Source organism: Oratosquilla oratoria, chromosome 1, assembly GCF_046742065.1.
Source record: "Oratosquilla oratoria isolate Oo_2021 chromosome 1, ASM4674206v1, whole genome shotgun sequence".
Lineage (NCBI taxonomy): Eukaryota > Metazoa > Arthropoda > Malacostraca > Stomatopoda > Squillidae > Oratosquilla > Oratosquilla oratoria.
Genome location: NC_134777.1, coordinates 97,124,813 through 97,140,222, shown reverse-complemented (window position 1 = coordinate 97,140,222; position 15,410 = coordinate 97,124,813). Strand labels below are relative to the sequence as shown.

At 40.3% G+C, this 15,410-nt stretch overlaps 1 protein-coding gene across 1 annotated transcript in view; it reads right to left on the bottom strand.

The window, feature by feature from the left end:
- The window catches only part of DNAlig1 (DNA ligase 1), a 52,357-nt gene that overhangs the window by 11,920 nt on the left and 25,027 nt on the right, over nt 1-15,410 (bottom strand). The window contains exons 6-11 of the mRNA XM_076183096.1: nt 11,249-11,972; nt 10,869-11,041; nt 9,082-9,305; nt 8,576-8,704; nt 4,427-4,566; nt 2,369-2,570 (exon numbers count right to left, since the gene is read on the bottom strand). Of these exons, the coding sequence (XP_076039211.1) occupies nt 2,369-2,570; nt 4,427-4,566; nt 8,576-8,704; nt 9,082-9,305; nt 10,869-11,041; nt 11,249-11,972 (1,592 nt within the window). The remainder of the gene's footprint in view (nt 1-2,368; nt 2,571-4,426; nt 4,567-8,575; nt 8,705-9,081; nt 9,306-10,868; nt 11,042-11,248; nt 11,973-15,410) is intronic.

Below are 15,410 nucleotides of genomic sequence, written 5' to 3'. Positions count from 1 at the left end.
TATATTATGCCAAGAATCTTGGATGTATGTGTATGTGGTATGAGAGTGTTGTTGATATTGAGGTGCACTATGTATTTATGTTCCACTGCCCAACAGGCGAGAAGTGTGGCTGTAGAATTGGTTGGGGCTATTTTGATCCTATTTGTAGTGAACCAAGGTATTGATTGTAGTATTTCTGCACCTTTGTCTGCAATGCAGTGTGTCCATACAATTGTTATGTCATCTACCTATGAAGAGATTTGTATTTCTGAGGTGACTGGTGTGGATATGTTGTGCATGTATAGATTAAAGAGTGTGGGGGATAGAACCAAGCCCTGTGGTATTCTGTTCTTAAAATTTCTGGTGTGCAATGATTAGACATTATATGACACATAGGCATTTCTACCGGCCAGATAACTGGCCAGCCATCTTTTGGTATTATTGTGCATGTCTCTGTTGTATAGTATGTTTGTGAGATTGTGATGGGGGATGGCATCAAAGCTTTACTGATGTTTAGTATTATGAGATGTGTTCTGTGTGGAAGCTTATCTGAATTGATGCCATTGAAAACTGTGTGAGATTTGTCAGTGTATTTGTGGAGTGTAGTGGTTTAAAAATGTGTTGTGATTCAGCAAGGGGGTTATGTGGTGTGGTGAGTTGTAGTATGAAGCGTTCTGTGACTTTGGAGGGGGTGCAGAGAAGTGTGATTGGGCAATGTGATGCTGGAACTGTTGGGTCTTTGTTGGGTTTGGGGATGGTGATGATTTTACCATGTTTCCAGATGTTAGGTACAGTATAGTGTGAATAGCTGTAGTTTGCAATATTGGTGAGTGCTTGTATGCCATGTGGTCCAATGTGTTTTAGGTGGATGTTACTTATATTGTCAGGTCCACAGGTGGATGAGTGCTTGAGGTTATGGATTATATGTTTCATCTGGCTGTCTATGAAAGGTGTGTAGTTTGGGTCTTTCTTACACTGAATGATACTGCATTCGCCAGTGAGAGGTGAGATAGTTTGTCTGTACAAAATGATTTATCACATCACATCACAAATATAAAGACAAAATGCACACCTAAATTTAATGTGCTTAAATCAATTGCAGGAACAACATTTGAACAAAACAAAGAAACTACTACTATAGTATACAAACAATGCATATGCTCAGTGATGAATTATGAGAGCCCTGCACAGGCCCTTCATCTCACTAAGATACACCACAACATCCTTCAGACCATACAAAACAAAACCCTAAAGACAATTACTGGCTGCACACATACAACACCTACAGACCATTTACACATCAAACAAGTCCTCAAAGTCAAGGATCATCTTGACATGAGAGGCACACAAACACCTGCCATAGGTCCCAGAAACACAGCACAACAGTACATAGCAGAACACCCACACACACCAAGAAACATCAAAACAACATCCAAATATCTATATCACACAAATACTCTCTTCTCTTTCTTGACAACCACCAGACACCAGCCTCCAGAAGCATATCCATAATCACATTACTCACTGCTAATCAACAAAATTAAAGACAATATATTGTTGCATGCCAGAACCCCTGATATCCATCCCTCTAAATCCTCTCTCCCCCAAAAGGACAAAGTCCACTTGGCCAGACTGCAATGTGGCCACCATTTAGCCCTTCTAAGCTATCAGAAGAGGATGAATGACAGCCCTTCAGACAACTGCCCAGGATGTAACACTTCACCCTATACTATGCAACACATTATGGCTGAGTGCATTGTACACAATCACGCATGCCAACAACACAATATACACTCTATAAAGGATTTGTGGGAAAACCCTGATCCAGCGGTGCCGTTTATCGGGGAGACAGGACTGCTCAGCCAGACAGGCTAGGGAATTACAACAACAACAACTTGCTCCAGTTTACAACACACACACAGATAGAGAGCAAATGTGTGCATGAAGAAAGGAGAGAATATAGGGGAGAGAGTTGAGGAGAGTAGAGGGGAGAGACAGGGGAGAATAAAGGAGAGATGGAAGAAAAGGGGAAAGACAGAGGAGATGAAAGGAAAGATAGGAGGAGAGATGTGAGAGAAGAGGGGAGAGAAGTGGGTATACAAAAGAGGATTTGAAAGGAAAGAGGAGGTAAGAAAAGAGTTGTGGAGAGAGAAGAGAGAAAACAGAGGAGAATGGAAAGAAGAGAAAGAGAGAGAGAAAAAAAAAGAAGATAGGAGAAGAAAGGAGAGTAAAGAAGAGATGGGAAAGGAAGAGAAAAGAGGGAAATGGACAAGACAGCACAGGATGGATAAAGGTAAGGAAACAGAATGGAAGGGAAGGAAAGGGAAGGAAAGAATAAGGACAAGAAAGGGAGGGACATGAAGGGAAGAAAAGGGAAGGGAAGACTTACCTGAGCTCTTTCTCCATCATACTTGAATTCACATGTAAATTTAGCATTTTCAAACCTCTTCAAAACTTCACTAACTCCTTTTGTGGGATGAGCTAACATAGGCTTCAAAGGAATTCCTGGAGTTAATTTGCACTTATTGGGAAGTTCCTCAACTCCATCCTTCAGAAGAACTTCAACAATTTTATCATACCATGGGCACTCACTGAAAAAAAATATTAAAATAAACATATAGACACACAAACACATTATACATACATACATATACACCAAAAGGTTTCTTCCCCCTTACAAGGGAGGTAGCTGGTCAAGGCATGACCCCAACCTCCACCCATCCCATCCCCATCCAAAGCAATTACCCACAACTATGTTGCAAAACATGCAAAGCCTAATTAAAAAATTTAATCCAAATTCATTGAAAAACAAAAGCCATGAACTGAACAAAAAATATCTATCTATGTTTACAAGTCTTCTTTCCCTTTTATGAGGGAGGTTGCCACTCAAGGCACACACCCACTTCCACCCATTCCACTACCATCCACCACCCTTCTTACCCTCTTATCTTAGCGCCTTGTGTACAAAGGATCATCCCTGCCTAACACCCACTGCCCAGGTCAGAAAAGAGAGAGAGAGAGACAGAAGAGAGAGAGAGAGAGAGAGAGAGAGAGAGAGAGAGAGAGAGAGAGAGAGAGAGAGAGAGAGAGAGAGAGAGAGAGAGAGAGAGAGAGAGAGAGAGAGAGAGAGAGAGAGAGAGAGAGAGAGAGAGAGAGAGAGAGAGAGAGAGGAGAGAGAGAGAGAGGAGAGAGAGAGAGAGAGAGAGAGAGAGAGAGAGAGAGAGAGAGAGAGAGAGAGAGAGAGAGAGAGAGAGAGAGAGAGAGGAGAGGAGAGAGAGAGAGAGAGGAGAGAGAGGAGAGAGAGGAGAGAGAGGAGAGAGAGGAGAGAGAGAGAGAGAGAGAGAGAGAGAGAGAGAGAGAGAGAGAGAGAGAGAGAGAGAGAGAGAGAGAGAGAGAGAGAGAGAGAGAGAGAGAGAGAGAGAGAGAGAGAGAGAGAGAGAGAGAGAGAGAGAGAGAGAGAGAGAGAGAGAGAGAGAGAGAGAGAGAGAGAGAGAGAGAGAGAGAGAGAGAGAGAGAGAGAGAGAGAGAGAGATATTTCAAAACAGTCCATGATACAAATTGGCAAAAAAGTTGCTAAAAGAAAACCTAACTAAAAATAGTTCCAAGTTTGCTCAAAAGTTGGCAACTCTGCTCTAATATTGTAGGCAAAATGACTACATTGCAGTCAAATTGACTCCGGGTGAATTCAATTCATTGTGTGGCAAATTGATCAGTGACAAAATGACCCCATGGTGTGGCAAATTGACTTTGCAGGCACAATGACCATACACTGTGTGTACACATTTACAAGTAAAGAAACTGAAACAGATTATCATAACTTTCTAAAATGGGCACATACTTGAATCATTATGTATCAATTTCCCTTTGAACCCTCTGAAGTAGGTACAGTATAAAGTAAAATCACTTCACTAATGAAGGAGATAAATAAAGCACATGAAGCTCTGCTTGGTAAAGATGCTTGTGGGAAACTGATGCACACCAGAATGAGGCATATCTGTGGTAGTGAGTAAAAGTGGAGGGTGCATACCTTGCGCATCCATCTTACTCTCAAACACTCGTCTCACTTTGCTTCACCTAATTCTGAACTTGCTTTGCAAAAATAAGGTTTTTAACAATTTTGGGTCACTGCATATATCAAACACATAAACTGGGACATTAATGTATGATGAAATGGTGGAGATAAACCAGCCTTTGTCCTGCTTCACTGGCTCACCCAAGCAGTGTACCAGGGGACATGGTTGACCTTTGTGATAAAGTGGAAGAGACATTGAATGGCTCTTTGGATGGATGTAGACTGGGTGGATTTTACGATTTGACTTAGCCACCCTCCTTACAAGGAAGAAAAGGCCTTTTGGTATATCTATATATATGTACAAATATAAACACAAGTCTACTGAAATTAACCATGAGGAATTTCTATGCCCAAAAATATCAACTTATAACTTACCAATATGTTGTCTTAATGATGAGACTCAACTCTTCCGCACCTGCTCTAACAGCTTCAGCAGATATTCCTTTGGATGCATCCACCACTTCAGGTGGATATTCTTGACATGGCGGAGTTAAGAAGCAAGCAAGGCCCAATGCCTAGTAAGAAATAATATATATTATTCATTGTCAGGGGAAAAGGAGACAAGTATGAGTGTAGTGGTTTCAGAGAGATCAGTTTATTGAGTGTGGTTGAGAAGGTTTATGGAAGGGTTCTGACTGAGAGGATTAGGAGAGGAACAGAGAGAGTAATTGGTGAGAAATCGTGTTGGTTTAGGATAGGTAGGGGTTGCGTGGATCTGATTTTTGTGGAAAGGCAGATAAGTGAGAAAGCTATAGAGAAAGGTAAGTATGTTTTTTGGGCAATTATGGATTTGGAAAAGGCTTATGACAGGGTAGACAGGAAGCCACTGTTTTTATAACAGAAGTTGAGTCTGAGTTTGAATTAGAAATGGAGAGTGAGTAATTGGGGTAAAGGTGGGACTTCATCAGGGATGTGTTATGTCACCCTGGCTGTTTATTTTATACAACAATGGGGTGGTGCAAGAGGTAAATGCAAGGGTAGTGGGTCAGGGATTGGAGATGGTTAAAGAAAATGGAGAAAAGTGGGAGATAAGCTAGTTCTTGTTTGCTGACGACAATGCACTTGTAGCAGGATCAGAGGAGGGATTGGGGAAGTTGGTGTCAAGAGTTTGGGAAGGTGTACAAAAGAAGGAAGTTGAAGATAAAATGTGGGTAAAAGTAAGGTGATGAGATGTACAAGGGGAGAAAGTGGCAGCAGACTGGAAGTGAGTATTAAGGGAGAGAGACTGGAGGAAGTGGATGGTTTTAGGTACTTGGGTGCAAATGTGGTGAGAAAGGGAGGAGTGGAGGTGGAGATAAAATGTAGATTGAGAGAAGCGAGTAAATGCCTTGGGGGAATATAAAGTGTAATGAGAAATAGACATTTGGGAATAGATACTAAGAGGAGATTGTATGAAGGAGTGATTGTGCCGACAGCACTGTATGGGGCAGAAACATGGAAAATAAGAGAGGAAAATAGGAGGAGTTTGAATGTGTTTGAGATGAGGTGCCTGAGAAGTATGATAGGGGTTACTAAGCTGGATAGAGTGAGAAATAAGGAGGTGAGGAGGAGAACAGGGCTGGAAAGGGAGTTGGGAGATAGGGTGGATGAAAGAGTATTGGAATGGTTTGGACGCATGGAAACAATGAGTGAAGAAAGACTAGTAAAAGAGGTGTGGAAGGCAGAGGTGGAAAGAGTGAACACAAGGAGCCGACCTAGGATGAGATGGATGGATGGGGTAAAAGGGGCATTGGGAAAGAGACGAATGTCTGTTGAGGAAGGATGGGAGAGGACAGAAGATAGGGGTGAATGGAGAGGGGTTGTGTATGGATGATGATGTGATGCATGAGGTGAATTGGTGGGGGATGGGGAGTGAGGGAGTATGTGTGAGAAATAATTTGACACAACCCAAAGGGATTTCTCCCCGTCTTCTCCTTTTCTGAATGAGGGGACAGAGAGGGGGGGGGGGGGGGTCACCAATTTAATGAAGTGGCCTAACTGTGGATGTGCTGTGTCTTTTGACACTACTTTTGATCCATGGCAGTGGGTGTGATGCATGGATGACCTTTCATAAAGGAGGTGCCAATATAAGAGGGAGGGAAGATGGTGGAGGGGAGTGGATTATGACAGGGATGGAATGGGCAGGAGTGGTTTTTATGCCTTTGTTTTTTGGCTACCTCCCTTATAAGGGGGAAGAGAGCCTTTGGTATATGTATGTACAACAAGTTGTTCTAATAAGTAATAATAACTTGTAATGAAAGGCTACCAGCTAAAATGACTTGCTGATCAATGCTATATATAGACTTCACTGCTCCTACAGAACCCCAGTGCCAGAGTAAAAACAAAAATTTTAGTGGCCCGTCTTAAAAAGTAAATTATCATGCTTCAAACTGAAACAATTCCTTCATTTTTTTTTTTCTTATTTCAATGAAAGTTCACATGTTATGCCTAGACCTGCCTGATTACTTCAATAAGTTTTTACTGATAATTGTAAGAGCTAAAATTTGCATTTCCCCTCTTTCGGGAGTTTACACTACTGAAAATGAAAAAAGTTCATATTCTGCAAAGGCCTGAATGTCTGAACAAGGTCCTTGTACCACATTAATTTCATGTCTGTTGAGCAATTATTATAGAAGTAGAAGCCATTTAAATCTTTTGTATATTTTTCGAAAGGGGGGGAACAGGTATAAAATTAAACTGTCATAGAATGGGTTTATTGGGCTACAATTCATATATATGGTTTCTCTAACTCCTAGTATTAATATCATTGTAATATATACATACATATACCTTTACAAGGGAGCTAGCCAAAGTCAAAGATATAAATCCACTCCCACTCATTTCATCCCCACATATTCCACTCCCATTCACCACCCCACCCTCCCACTTTTCTTGGCTCCTCCTGAATGATGGGTCATCCCTGCATCTCGCCCACTGCCCTGGGTCAAAGCAATGCTGCACATCCACAGCAAGGCCGCTTCGTTTAATCAATGACCCCCCTATCCATCCCCTCATGCAGAAAAAGAGAAGATAGGGAGAAATCCCTTCGGGCTGCATCAAAATATTCACACATACTCCCTAACCCACCCCCATCCCCACCCACTACCTTCTATACATCAGAGCATCATCCATACACACCCATTCTCCACCAGGGCCGTCACATGGGGGGGGGGGGGTGCGGCATATGCCCTGGGGCTGCACATTTGGGGGGGGGGGTCATATGCCCTGGGGCTGCACATTTGGGGGGGGGGGGGCAGCAGTGGCAATTCTAGTCTGGACATGCCATCCATAAGGCTGACAAAATAATTAGAAATAACTATACATATATATATATACATACATATATATATATATATATATATATATATACATATATATATATATATATATATATATATATATATATATATATATTATATATGGCTGATAACCACAAAGGAAACTGGAAAAGAAACTAGAATTCCCAAGCATTTTCATGATATTTCACATCAATTTATTGGATCACATGGTTTTTGTGATCTTTTTGCATATATATATATATATATATATATATATATATAAGGGGGGAAGGGTCAAAGGAGCCTTGAATATTTTACTGAAATATACAAATTTTGCTTTAGAATCAACAGAATGTGAAATAATCTTCTCTTATTCTTCCTGCAAATAGGACATCAAATAACATTTCTACAACCTGTTTAATTATTTTGCAAGCCAATAGCTATAATAGGCAGTAAGGAATGGTGGAAATAGGAAGTGGTGATGGGTGCGTGTGTGTGTGTGTGGGGGGGGTGTCATCACAGAGACCTTTGCCCCTGGGGTGGCACTTAGGCATGCAAGGGCTCTGTTCTCCATGCACCCCTATCATATGTCTTCTCCCTTCCTTCCTCAAGACATTCCCCTCTTTCCTAACACCCCTTTTACCCCATCCATCCATGTTATCCTTGGTTGCCCCCTTATATTCACTCCTTCCACCTCTGCATTCCACATTTCTTTAACTATTCTTCACTTAGTCTTTCCATGTGTCCAAACCATCCCAATACTTTTTCATCACCCCTATCTCTCAACTCCCTTTCCAGCCCCGCTCTCCTCATTTCTCATTCTATCCAGCCTAGTAACCCCTACCATACTTCTCAAACATTCTATCTCAAACACACTTAAACTTTTTCTATCTTCCTCTCTTATGTTCCATATTTTTGTCCCATACAGTGCTGTTGGCACAATCACTCCTTTATACAATCTCCTCTTAGCATCCATTCCCAAATGTCTTTCTCATTATACTCTTTAATGCCCCAAGGTTCTCTCAATTTACATTCCACCTCCATTCCTCCCTTTCCCACCACATTCGTCCCCAATTATCTAAAGCTATCCACTTCCTCCAGCCTCTTTCCCTTATTATTATAGATATATCATAGCAATAACCCAATAAATATATATTTTTTTTATCAGCTGGCCCCCCTAACTAGAAATAGATTCAGGCAACATTTGCTCTCAAAATATACATACATTTAGTATTCCAAGTACCCATACAATCTCTACAACCCTTACCTGTAGCACTGACTGTTCTGCAAGGCCAATTCTTAGTTTGCCCCTCAAGGAACGTATCAAATATCTTGCTTCACTGTGTCGACAAGCAATAAACATGCCTTTAACAATGTCCACCTTCTTGCTCTGAGACTGAAATAAAGAAAAATCCATAATATAAAAGAAAAGGAAAATATAAACTCTCTGCTCTCTTATCACTTTTAAATGTTGGAGTTATATTATTTTTTTTCCTGTTGGTGTTGCTGAGATGGGAGGGCCATTCAATGGGTCATAATATGCACATAGTGGGTGTACGGTTTGACTTAGCCACCCCCCCTTATAAGGGAGAAGGGCTTTTGATATATCAATTGATTAACTGATGGTGAACTATCATCTATTGATTAACAGAACCTTCAGGTTGTCATTTCTATCAAAAATGTAACCTCATCCAAAAATAACACAAAAACAAAAAACAGGATACACAGATATTCTTTTACTCCATTGTAAACACTGGGATATGTGCTACTTACGGCATTTCCAGTTATTTCAGCTATTTCTTTCAACTTGCCAAACACACCCCTCACCACGAGCTTGGGTGGTTGGAACATCATTCGCTGGTTTGATCGTGACTGCTCAGCCACAATGCCCAAGTCTCCTTTTTCATTGGCCTCACTCTTTATCTTGTCAACTGATCTTCCAGTAGTTTGGGCAATGGCTTTCATCAAAAAACTCTCTCCCACATTCAATTCAGTCCCTATGTAAACAAAGATCATTGTCACAATGTGCTCATAACCTTTAAATTTTCTATTATTTGTATTCATCAATATATAAACTTGCATGAAAACTAATCTTGAGATATCATGTATGTGATGGGAGGAATTTGAAAATAAATGTGGGTTAAAAGTAAGGTCATAAGATGTACAAGGAACAGGTGAGGGTGGCAGTGAGATGGAGTTAAGTCTTAAAGGCGAGAGAGGCTAGAGGAAGTGGATACCAGCAGTATTTGGGGTCACATGTCACTGGGAATGGAGGTGTGGGTGTAGAGGTAAACTACAGAGAGGGGAAATGAAGCGTCATGAGAAATAGGTATGGGAAAAAAAAAATTATGAAGGAGTGATTGTGCCTATGACACTGTGAAAGGCAGAAACTCAAAATGTAAGGGAAACTGAAAGAAGAAATTGAAATGTGTTCAAGATGAAGTGTTTGAGAAGTAGAGTATAGTTACAAGCATGGGTAGAGTGAGAAATGAGGATGAGACAGAGAGTGGGGGTGGAAAGGGAGCTGGTAGATGGGTTGATAAAAAAAAAATGCCATGATGGTTTGGGCATATAAAAGGAATGAGTGAAAAGACAACAAAAAGAGTGTGGAAGACAAAGGCAGATTGAGTGAATTAAAGGGAAGAAAAGGAATGGGACAGATGGATGGGGTGAAGAGGTCTTGGGTTAAAGGGGAATGTGTGTTAAGCAGGAAAGGGAGCAGACAAGATAGGCAAGAGGTGCATGGTTGTGAATGAATGATAAATTTGACTGTGCCTGAAGGGATTTTTCCTAATCTTCACTATTTACTGTACTTGTGAGGGGACTAGGAGGGAGGGTTACCATGTAAATGAAGTAGTGGGGAAAAACAGACTTCAGCTGTCAGGCCCTTCTGTGTCTTGTTGCACTGCTTCTGACCCAGGCATTGGGCAGGGGGCAGGGATGGCCCCTCATCCACAAGAAGCTCAGATATTTTTAAAAGAGAAATAAATGGGTGTTGGATAGGTGGGGGAAGAAACTTTTTCATATATAGTTACACATATAGACTACACCTTTGATCTACACTGGTGCAGAGTAGGGTCAGGAAGCCGTGAGAATGTGATCTGAGCAACTAACTAGCACTTCCTGGATATTGAACCCTGGCCTTTGGCATTCAAGGTAGAATTGCTACTTGTCCATCAGGACTCCTTATAAGGTAAAGGAAATACAAAGTTGACAGAGCTTGGGTCTGATCCCTTAGGTCTACACCTCCAAATCAAAGGTAGTTGACAGAGCTTGGGTCTGATCCCTTAGGTCTACACCTCCAAATCAAAGGTTAAGTATAATGATGGATTCTGAAGACTGAAGGAACAGAAAGGATTCTCTGATAGTACCCAATACTGGTCTCTAAACATATAAACAAACCAATCTATTGTATGAATATACCAAGGGAGGTAGCCAGCCAAGGCACACACACCCCCACCCATCACCTATTTGTTCCCCCTATCCTCTTAGCTCCTTGTGGATGAAAGGTCATCAATCAATAAATCAATCTACCAATCAAAAATATCTTGCTTCCTGACCTTCAAATGCTGGAGCCACCTTGTTCAAACACATGTATATGCATGCCAACAAATCCTCTGGGGTCAGGGCAATTACAGACCGAAAGAAGTTGGAAAGAATCTTAATGGTTTTTATGCGCCCAGAAATATTTTCTATGCACTCCATGGTTCTTGCTAAAGCCAAGTAAGGAACCCTGAAAAATAAATGAATAAATGAATAAAAATATAAAATAAAAAAATAAATCAGATTTTAGTGACTAGAGTAATATGGATATATATTTGTACATAAAATCACACAATGACACACACTCAGAATTTTGTTCTTTGCAAAGTTATGACTATTTTCAAATAATGCAAACTAGAACAAATAAGTTGATATCTTCTCACTAAACTGCACTTACTTTTCTCCATGCTTCCATATAGCATCATTTATTGGGTGATAGTTCTTATTTGACGGATCATACATGTTGTCAGATTCCTCCTTTTTGCTCTTGGGTGCAAATGGATTGATGAGAACCTTTTTAGTTTCTGGAGTTTTTGTTTTCTTTGGTTCAGGAGATTCTTCCTTTCTTTCCTCATCTACATCCATTTCTTCTTCTTCTTCTTCCTCTTTCTTCACTGTTACTTTATCCTCCTTCTTTTCTTTTGAAGGGGTCTTCTTCCCCTTAGGTGTGTTCTTACTCTTGGGTGTATTTTTTTTACCTGTGCTCTTGGGTGTATTCTTTTTACCTGTGCTCTTGGGTGTGCTGATTTCATCTTCACCCTCATCTTCAACTGACTTTTTATCCTTTCTGATTGGTGTCTTCTCCTCTTCCTTCACACTCTTATCTGTCCTATTTGGTGTTTTCTCTTCCTTTTTGACTCCCCCTCTCCTTTTGGGAGTAGTTGTATCTTGTTCTCCCTCCTCCTCTTCTTCCTCTTCTTTAACCTTTCCTTTTGGTGTTGTTTCTTCCTCTTCCTTACTCTTTCCTGCTTTTCCCTTAGGAGTTCTCTTCCCTATACCCTTTCCTTTGGGAGTGACTTTGCTCTCCTCCTCATTCTCTTTTTCTTTACAATCAGGAGATTTGGAATCTTCATTTTCACTACTAGTTTTCTTTTGGTCTACTGCCTTCAAATTCTTTGGGGCTGAAATAGAAATGGAAGACATGCTCAAATAGAAGTAATGTTGGTTTGTTAATTGAAACTCTCAATCTAATTATTTTATGGATTGGAATGAGAGAGAATGCTGTCAGGAGACTTTTCAATCCATAACAATGCCAGATACACAATAACAATAATATATTGACCTAATTGTAGTATATAGGAAAGGTACTGCAGATATACAAGATTGGGGGAAAGCTATTGGGGGCAGTCAAGATTTTTACAAGAATAGTAAAGCCTGTATTAGAATTGGACATGGAGAGAGCAAGTGGACTGAGGTAAAGGTGGAGCTATGTCAGGCTGTGTCATGTTGCCATGGCTGTTCAATGTGTACATGGATGGGGTGATGCAAGAGATGGTTAAAGAAAATGGAAAGAAATAGAAGGTGACCCAGTTATTGGTTGCAGATGACACTGCACTTATGGTAGGGCCAGAGGAGGTATCAACCACTTCAGTATGAGTCAAATTCTACTGTGCAGCATCAGCTGCCATATGAACAATGCATCACACTACTTGCATTATAAAATATAAAATCAATGCTGTATTACTCATTCTCTATCATTCTGAATAATAATAAACACAGAAAATGTGACCAAACCAGTTCACAGAATCCAGGGGTAACTTGTACAACTACAAAAAAATATATAACCAAGACATCAATGCTGGCATCCTTGTGTACCCACTTGCACCTCATGATGCCTACGTAGGTGTCATTGTACCGAAGTGATTAAGGCAGTTCGTGACAGAGTTTGGGAAGATATGCAATAGGTGAAAATTTAAGGTAAATGTGGGTTAAAACAAGGTGATAAGATGTACAAGGGGAGAGGATGGCAGTGAGTTGAAAGTAAGTTTTAAGTACTTGGGGTTGTATGTGGCAGGAAATGAAGGAGTGGGGGTGGAGGTAAAGTGTAGATTGAGAAAAGCAAGTAAATGCCTTGGGGGATTAAAAAGTATCATGAGAAATAGTAATTTGGGAATGGATGTAAAGAGAAAATTATATGAAGGGGTGTTTGTGCTGATGACATTGTATAGGGGCAGAGACTTAGAATTCAAGAGAGGCAGAAAGGATAAGTTTAAATGTGTTTGAGATGTAATATCTGAAAGTGTTGAAGGATTACAAGGTTGGATAGAGTGAGAAATGAAGAGATTAGGAAAAGAGCAGGGATGGAAAAGGAGACGGCAGAGAAGGCTGATAAAAGGTATTGGGATGGTTCAGACACATGGAAAGAATGAGTGAAGAAAGATTAGTAAAAGAGGTGTGGAAGGCAGAAGTGGATGGAGTTAACTTGAGGTGATGATGGAGGATAAGATGGACAGAAGGGGTGAAAGGGGCATTGAGCATGAGGAAGGAAGAAGGTAGGAGATAGGGGTGAATGGGGAATGATACTTTGATTCAAGGAAGGGAGAAGGCAGGGCACAGGGAGGGAATGGGGACTGGTTGTGTATGAATGATATTTTGATGCAGCTGAAAAGGATTTCTCCCTGTCATCAGATCAAAAGGAGTTTATCCAGCTGATCCAGATCTGATTTGCCTAGCCCTAGAATGTGGTAGGATATGTGGATCAAGAATTGGGCTCCAGAGTCACCTCCGTTGGCATCAATAACAAATACCTCATCATCTCCACCCAACCTCACTTACTTCATCTCACCTCACCAGAGCACCATTGACGTCAATCACCAATGGACCACCATAAGCATAACATAAAGGCATGTGTGTGTGTGTTTTTGTATGTATGTATATATTTATGAGTGTGAGTGTGCATGTGTATGTGTGTGTGTGATTTAATTTGGGCCTTTAAATATATACACATAAAAATATAAATATGAATGAATACACACACACACATACCGAGAGGCATGAAAAGGTTTCTATTTGATATGGCGATGAGGGTCATTTCTCTGGATTTTGTGGGTATGAAAGAAGGCTCTTTAGTAGAGTTACAGACATAGAGAGGGGCATGAGAAATATGAACAAATCATGAAAGCGGGAAACTATTGATCTATGGAAGACGAATAAAGACCTAAACAAGGAAGTGACTTAAAAAAGTAAACACAGAAATTAGAGTTAAATGCACTAAAAAAAGAAGTGGCTGAGTTAAATGTGAAAATGAGAGGTTCAAAATTAATGAAAACACAAATAATGAGACCATAAAGCGGTGGATTAACTGATAAAAGCAATGACCATGAAAGTGGGAAAAAGCACAAGAGAAGACAATTCACAACAGCTCATGAATGATTGTAAAAAGACAAAGAAGATAAGGTAATTTTTAAAGAAATAGTTCATCAACAAATGCAGGAGTAGGCTGAAGATGCTGTTATTAAGATAATTAAGGAAAATGAAAATCTAGCAAGAGATACAGTAGGGAAAAAAAAAAAAAAAAAAAAAAAAGTGTGTAATAATATATGGTCCAAAGGAAAAACATAACCCAAATTGGTTCCTGAGAGATAAAAAGGACAAAGAATTGGCAAGAAATGTTCCAAAAGTAATAAAAGATGAAGAACAATATTCACAAAAAGGAAATAGAGGAAGTTCACAGAATAGGTAAATATGCAGAAGGAAAAGTAAAAAGTTGATCACTAAAGATCAAATTTAGGTCACAAATGGCAGAAGAAATCTTTGCGAGAACAGGAAAATTAGCAAGAAACAAACACTATAAAAATATATGGATAAAAAAAGACATGAAGATAGAGAAAAAATTAAGACATTAAGAAACAAACCTAAAGAAAAAAACAAGAAAAGAACAGACTGAGACAATGCAGTTCTATTGGAGTGTTAGATATGAGCCTGAAAAAATGGTATATTCAAGAAATAAATAAATCATACATACATATATCAAAGGCTTTTTTACCCTTATAAGGGAGGTAGCCAAAAAGAAAAAGGCATAAAAACCACTCCCACCCATTCCATCCCTATTACACTCCACTCCCCTCCACCCTCTTATCTTCGCACCTCCCATATGATGGGTCATCCCTGCATCTTGTCCACTGCCCTGGGTCAGAAGCAGTGTCACAAGACACAGCACATCCACAGCAAGGCTACTTTATTAAATCGACAACCCCCCCTCTCCGTCCCCTCATGCAGAAAAGGAGAAGACAGGGAGAAATCCCTTTGGGCTGCATCAAATTTTTCTCACACAAACTCCCTCACCCCCCATCCCCCACCCATTCCACCTCATGCATCACAACATCATCCATATACAACCATCCATTCTTCATTCATCCATCTTCTGTCCTCTCCCATCCTTCTTCAATAGACATTCCCCTCTTTCCCAAAGCCCCTTTTACCCCATTTATCTCATCCTAGGTCGCCTCCTCATGTTCACTCCTTCCACACCTCTTTTACTAATATTTCTTTACTCATTCTTTCCACGTGTCCAAAACATCCCAATACTCTTTCATCCACCCTATCTCCCAACTCCCTTT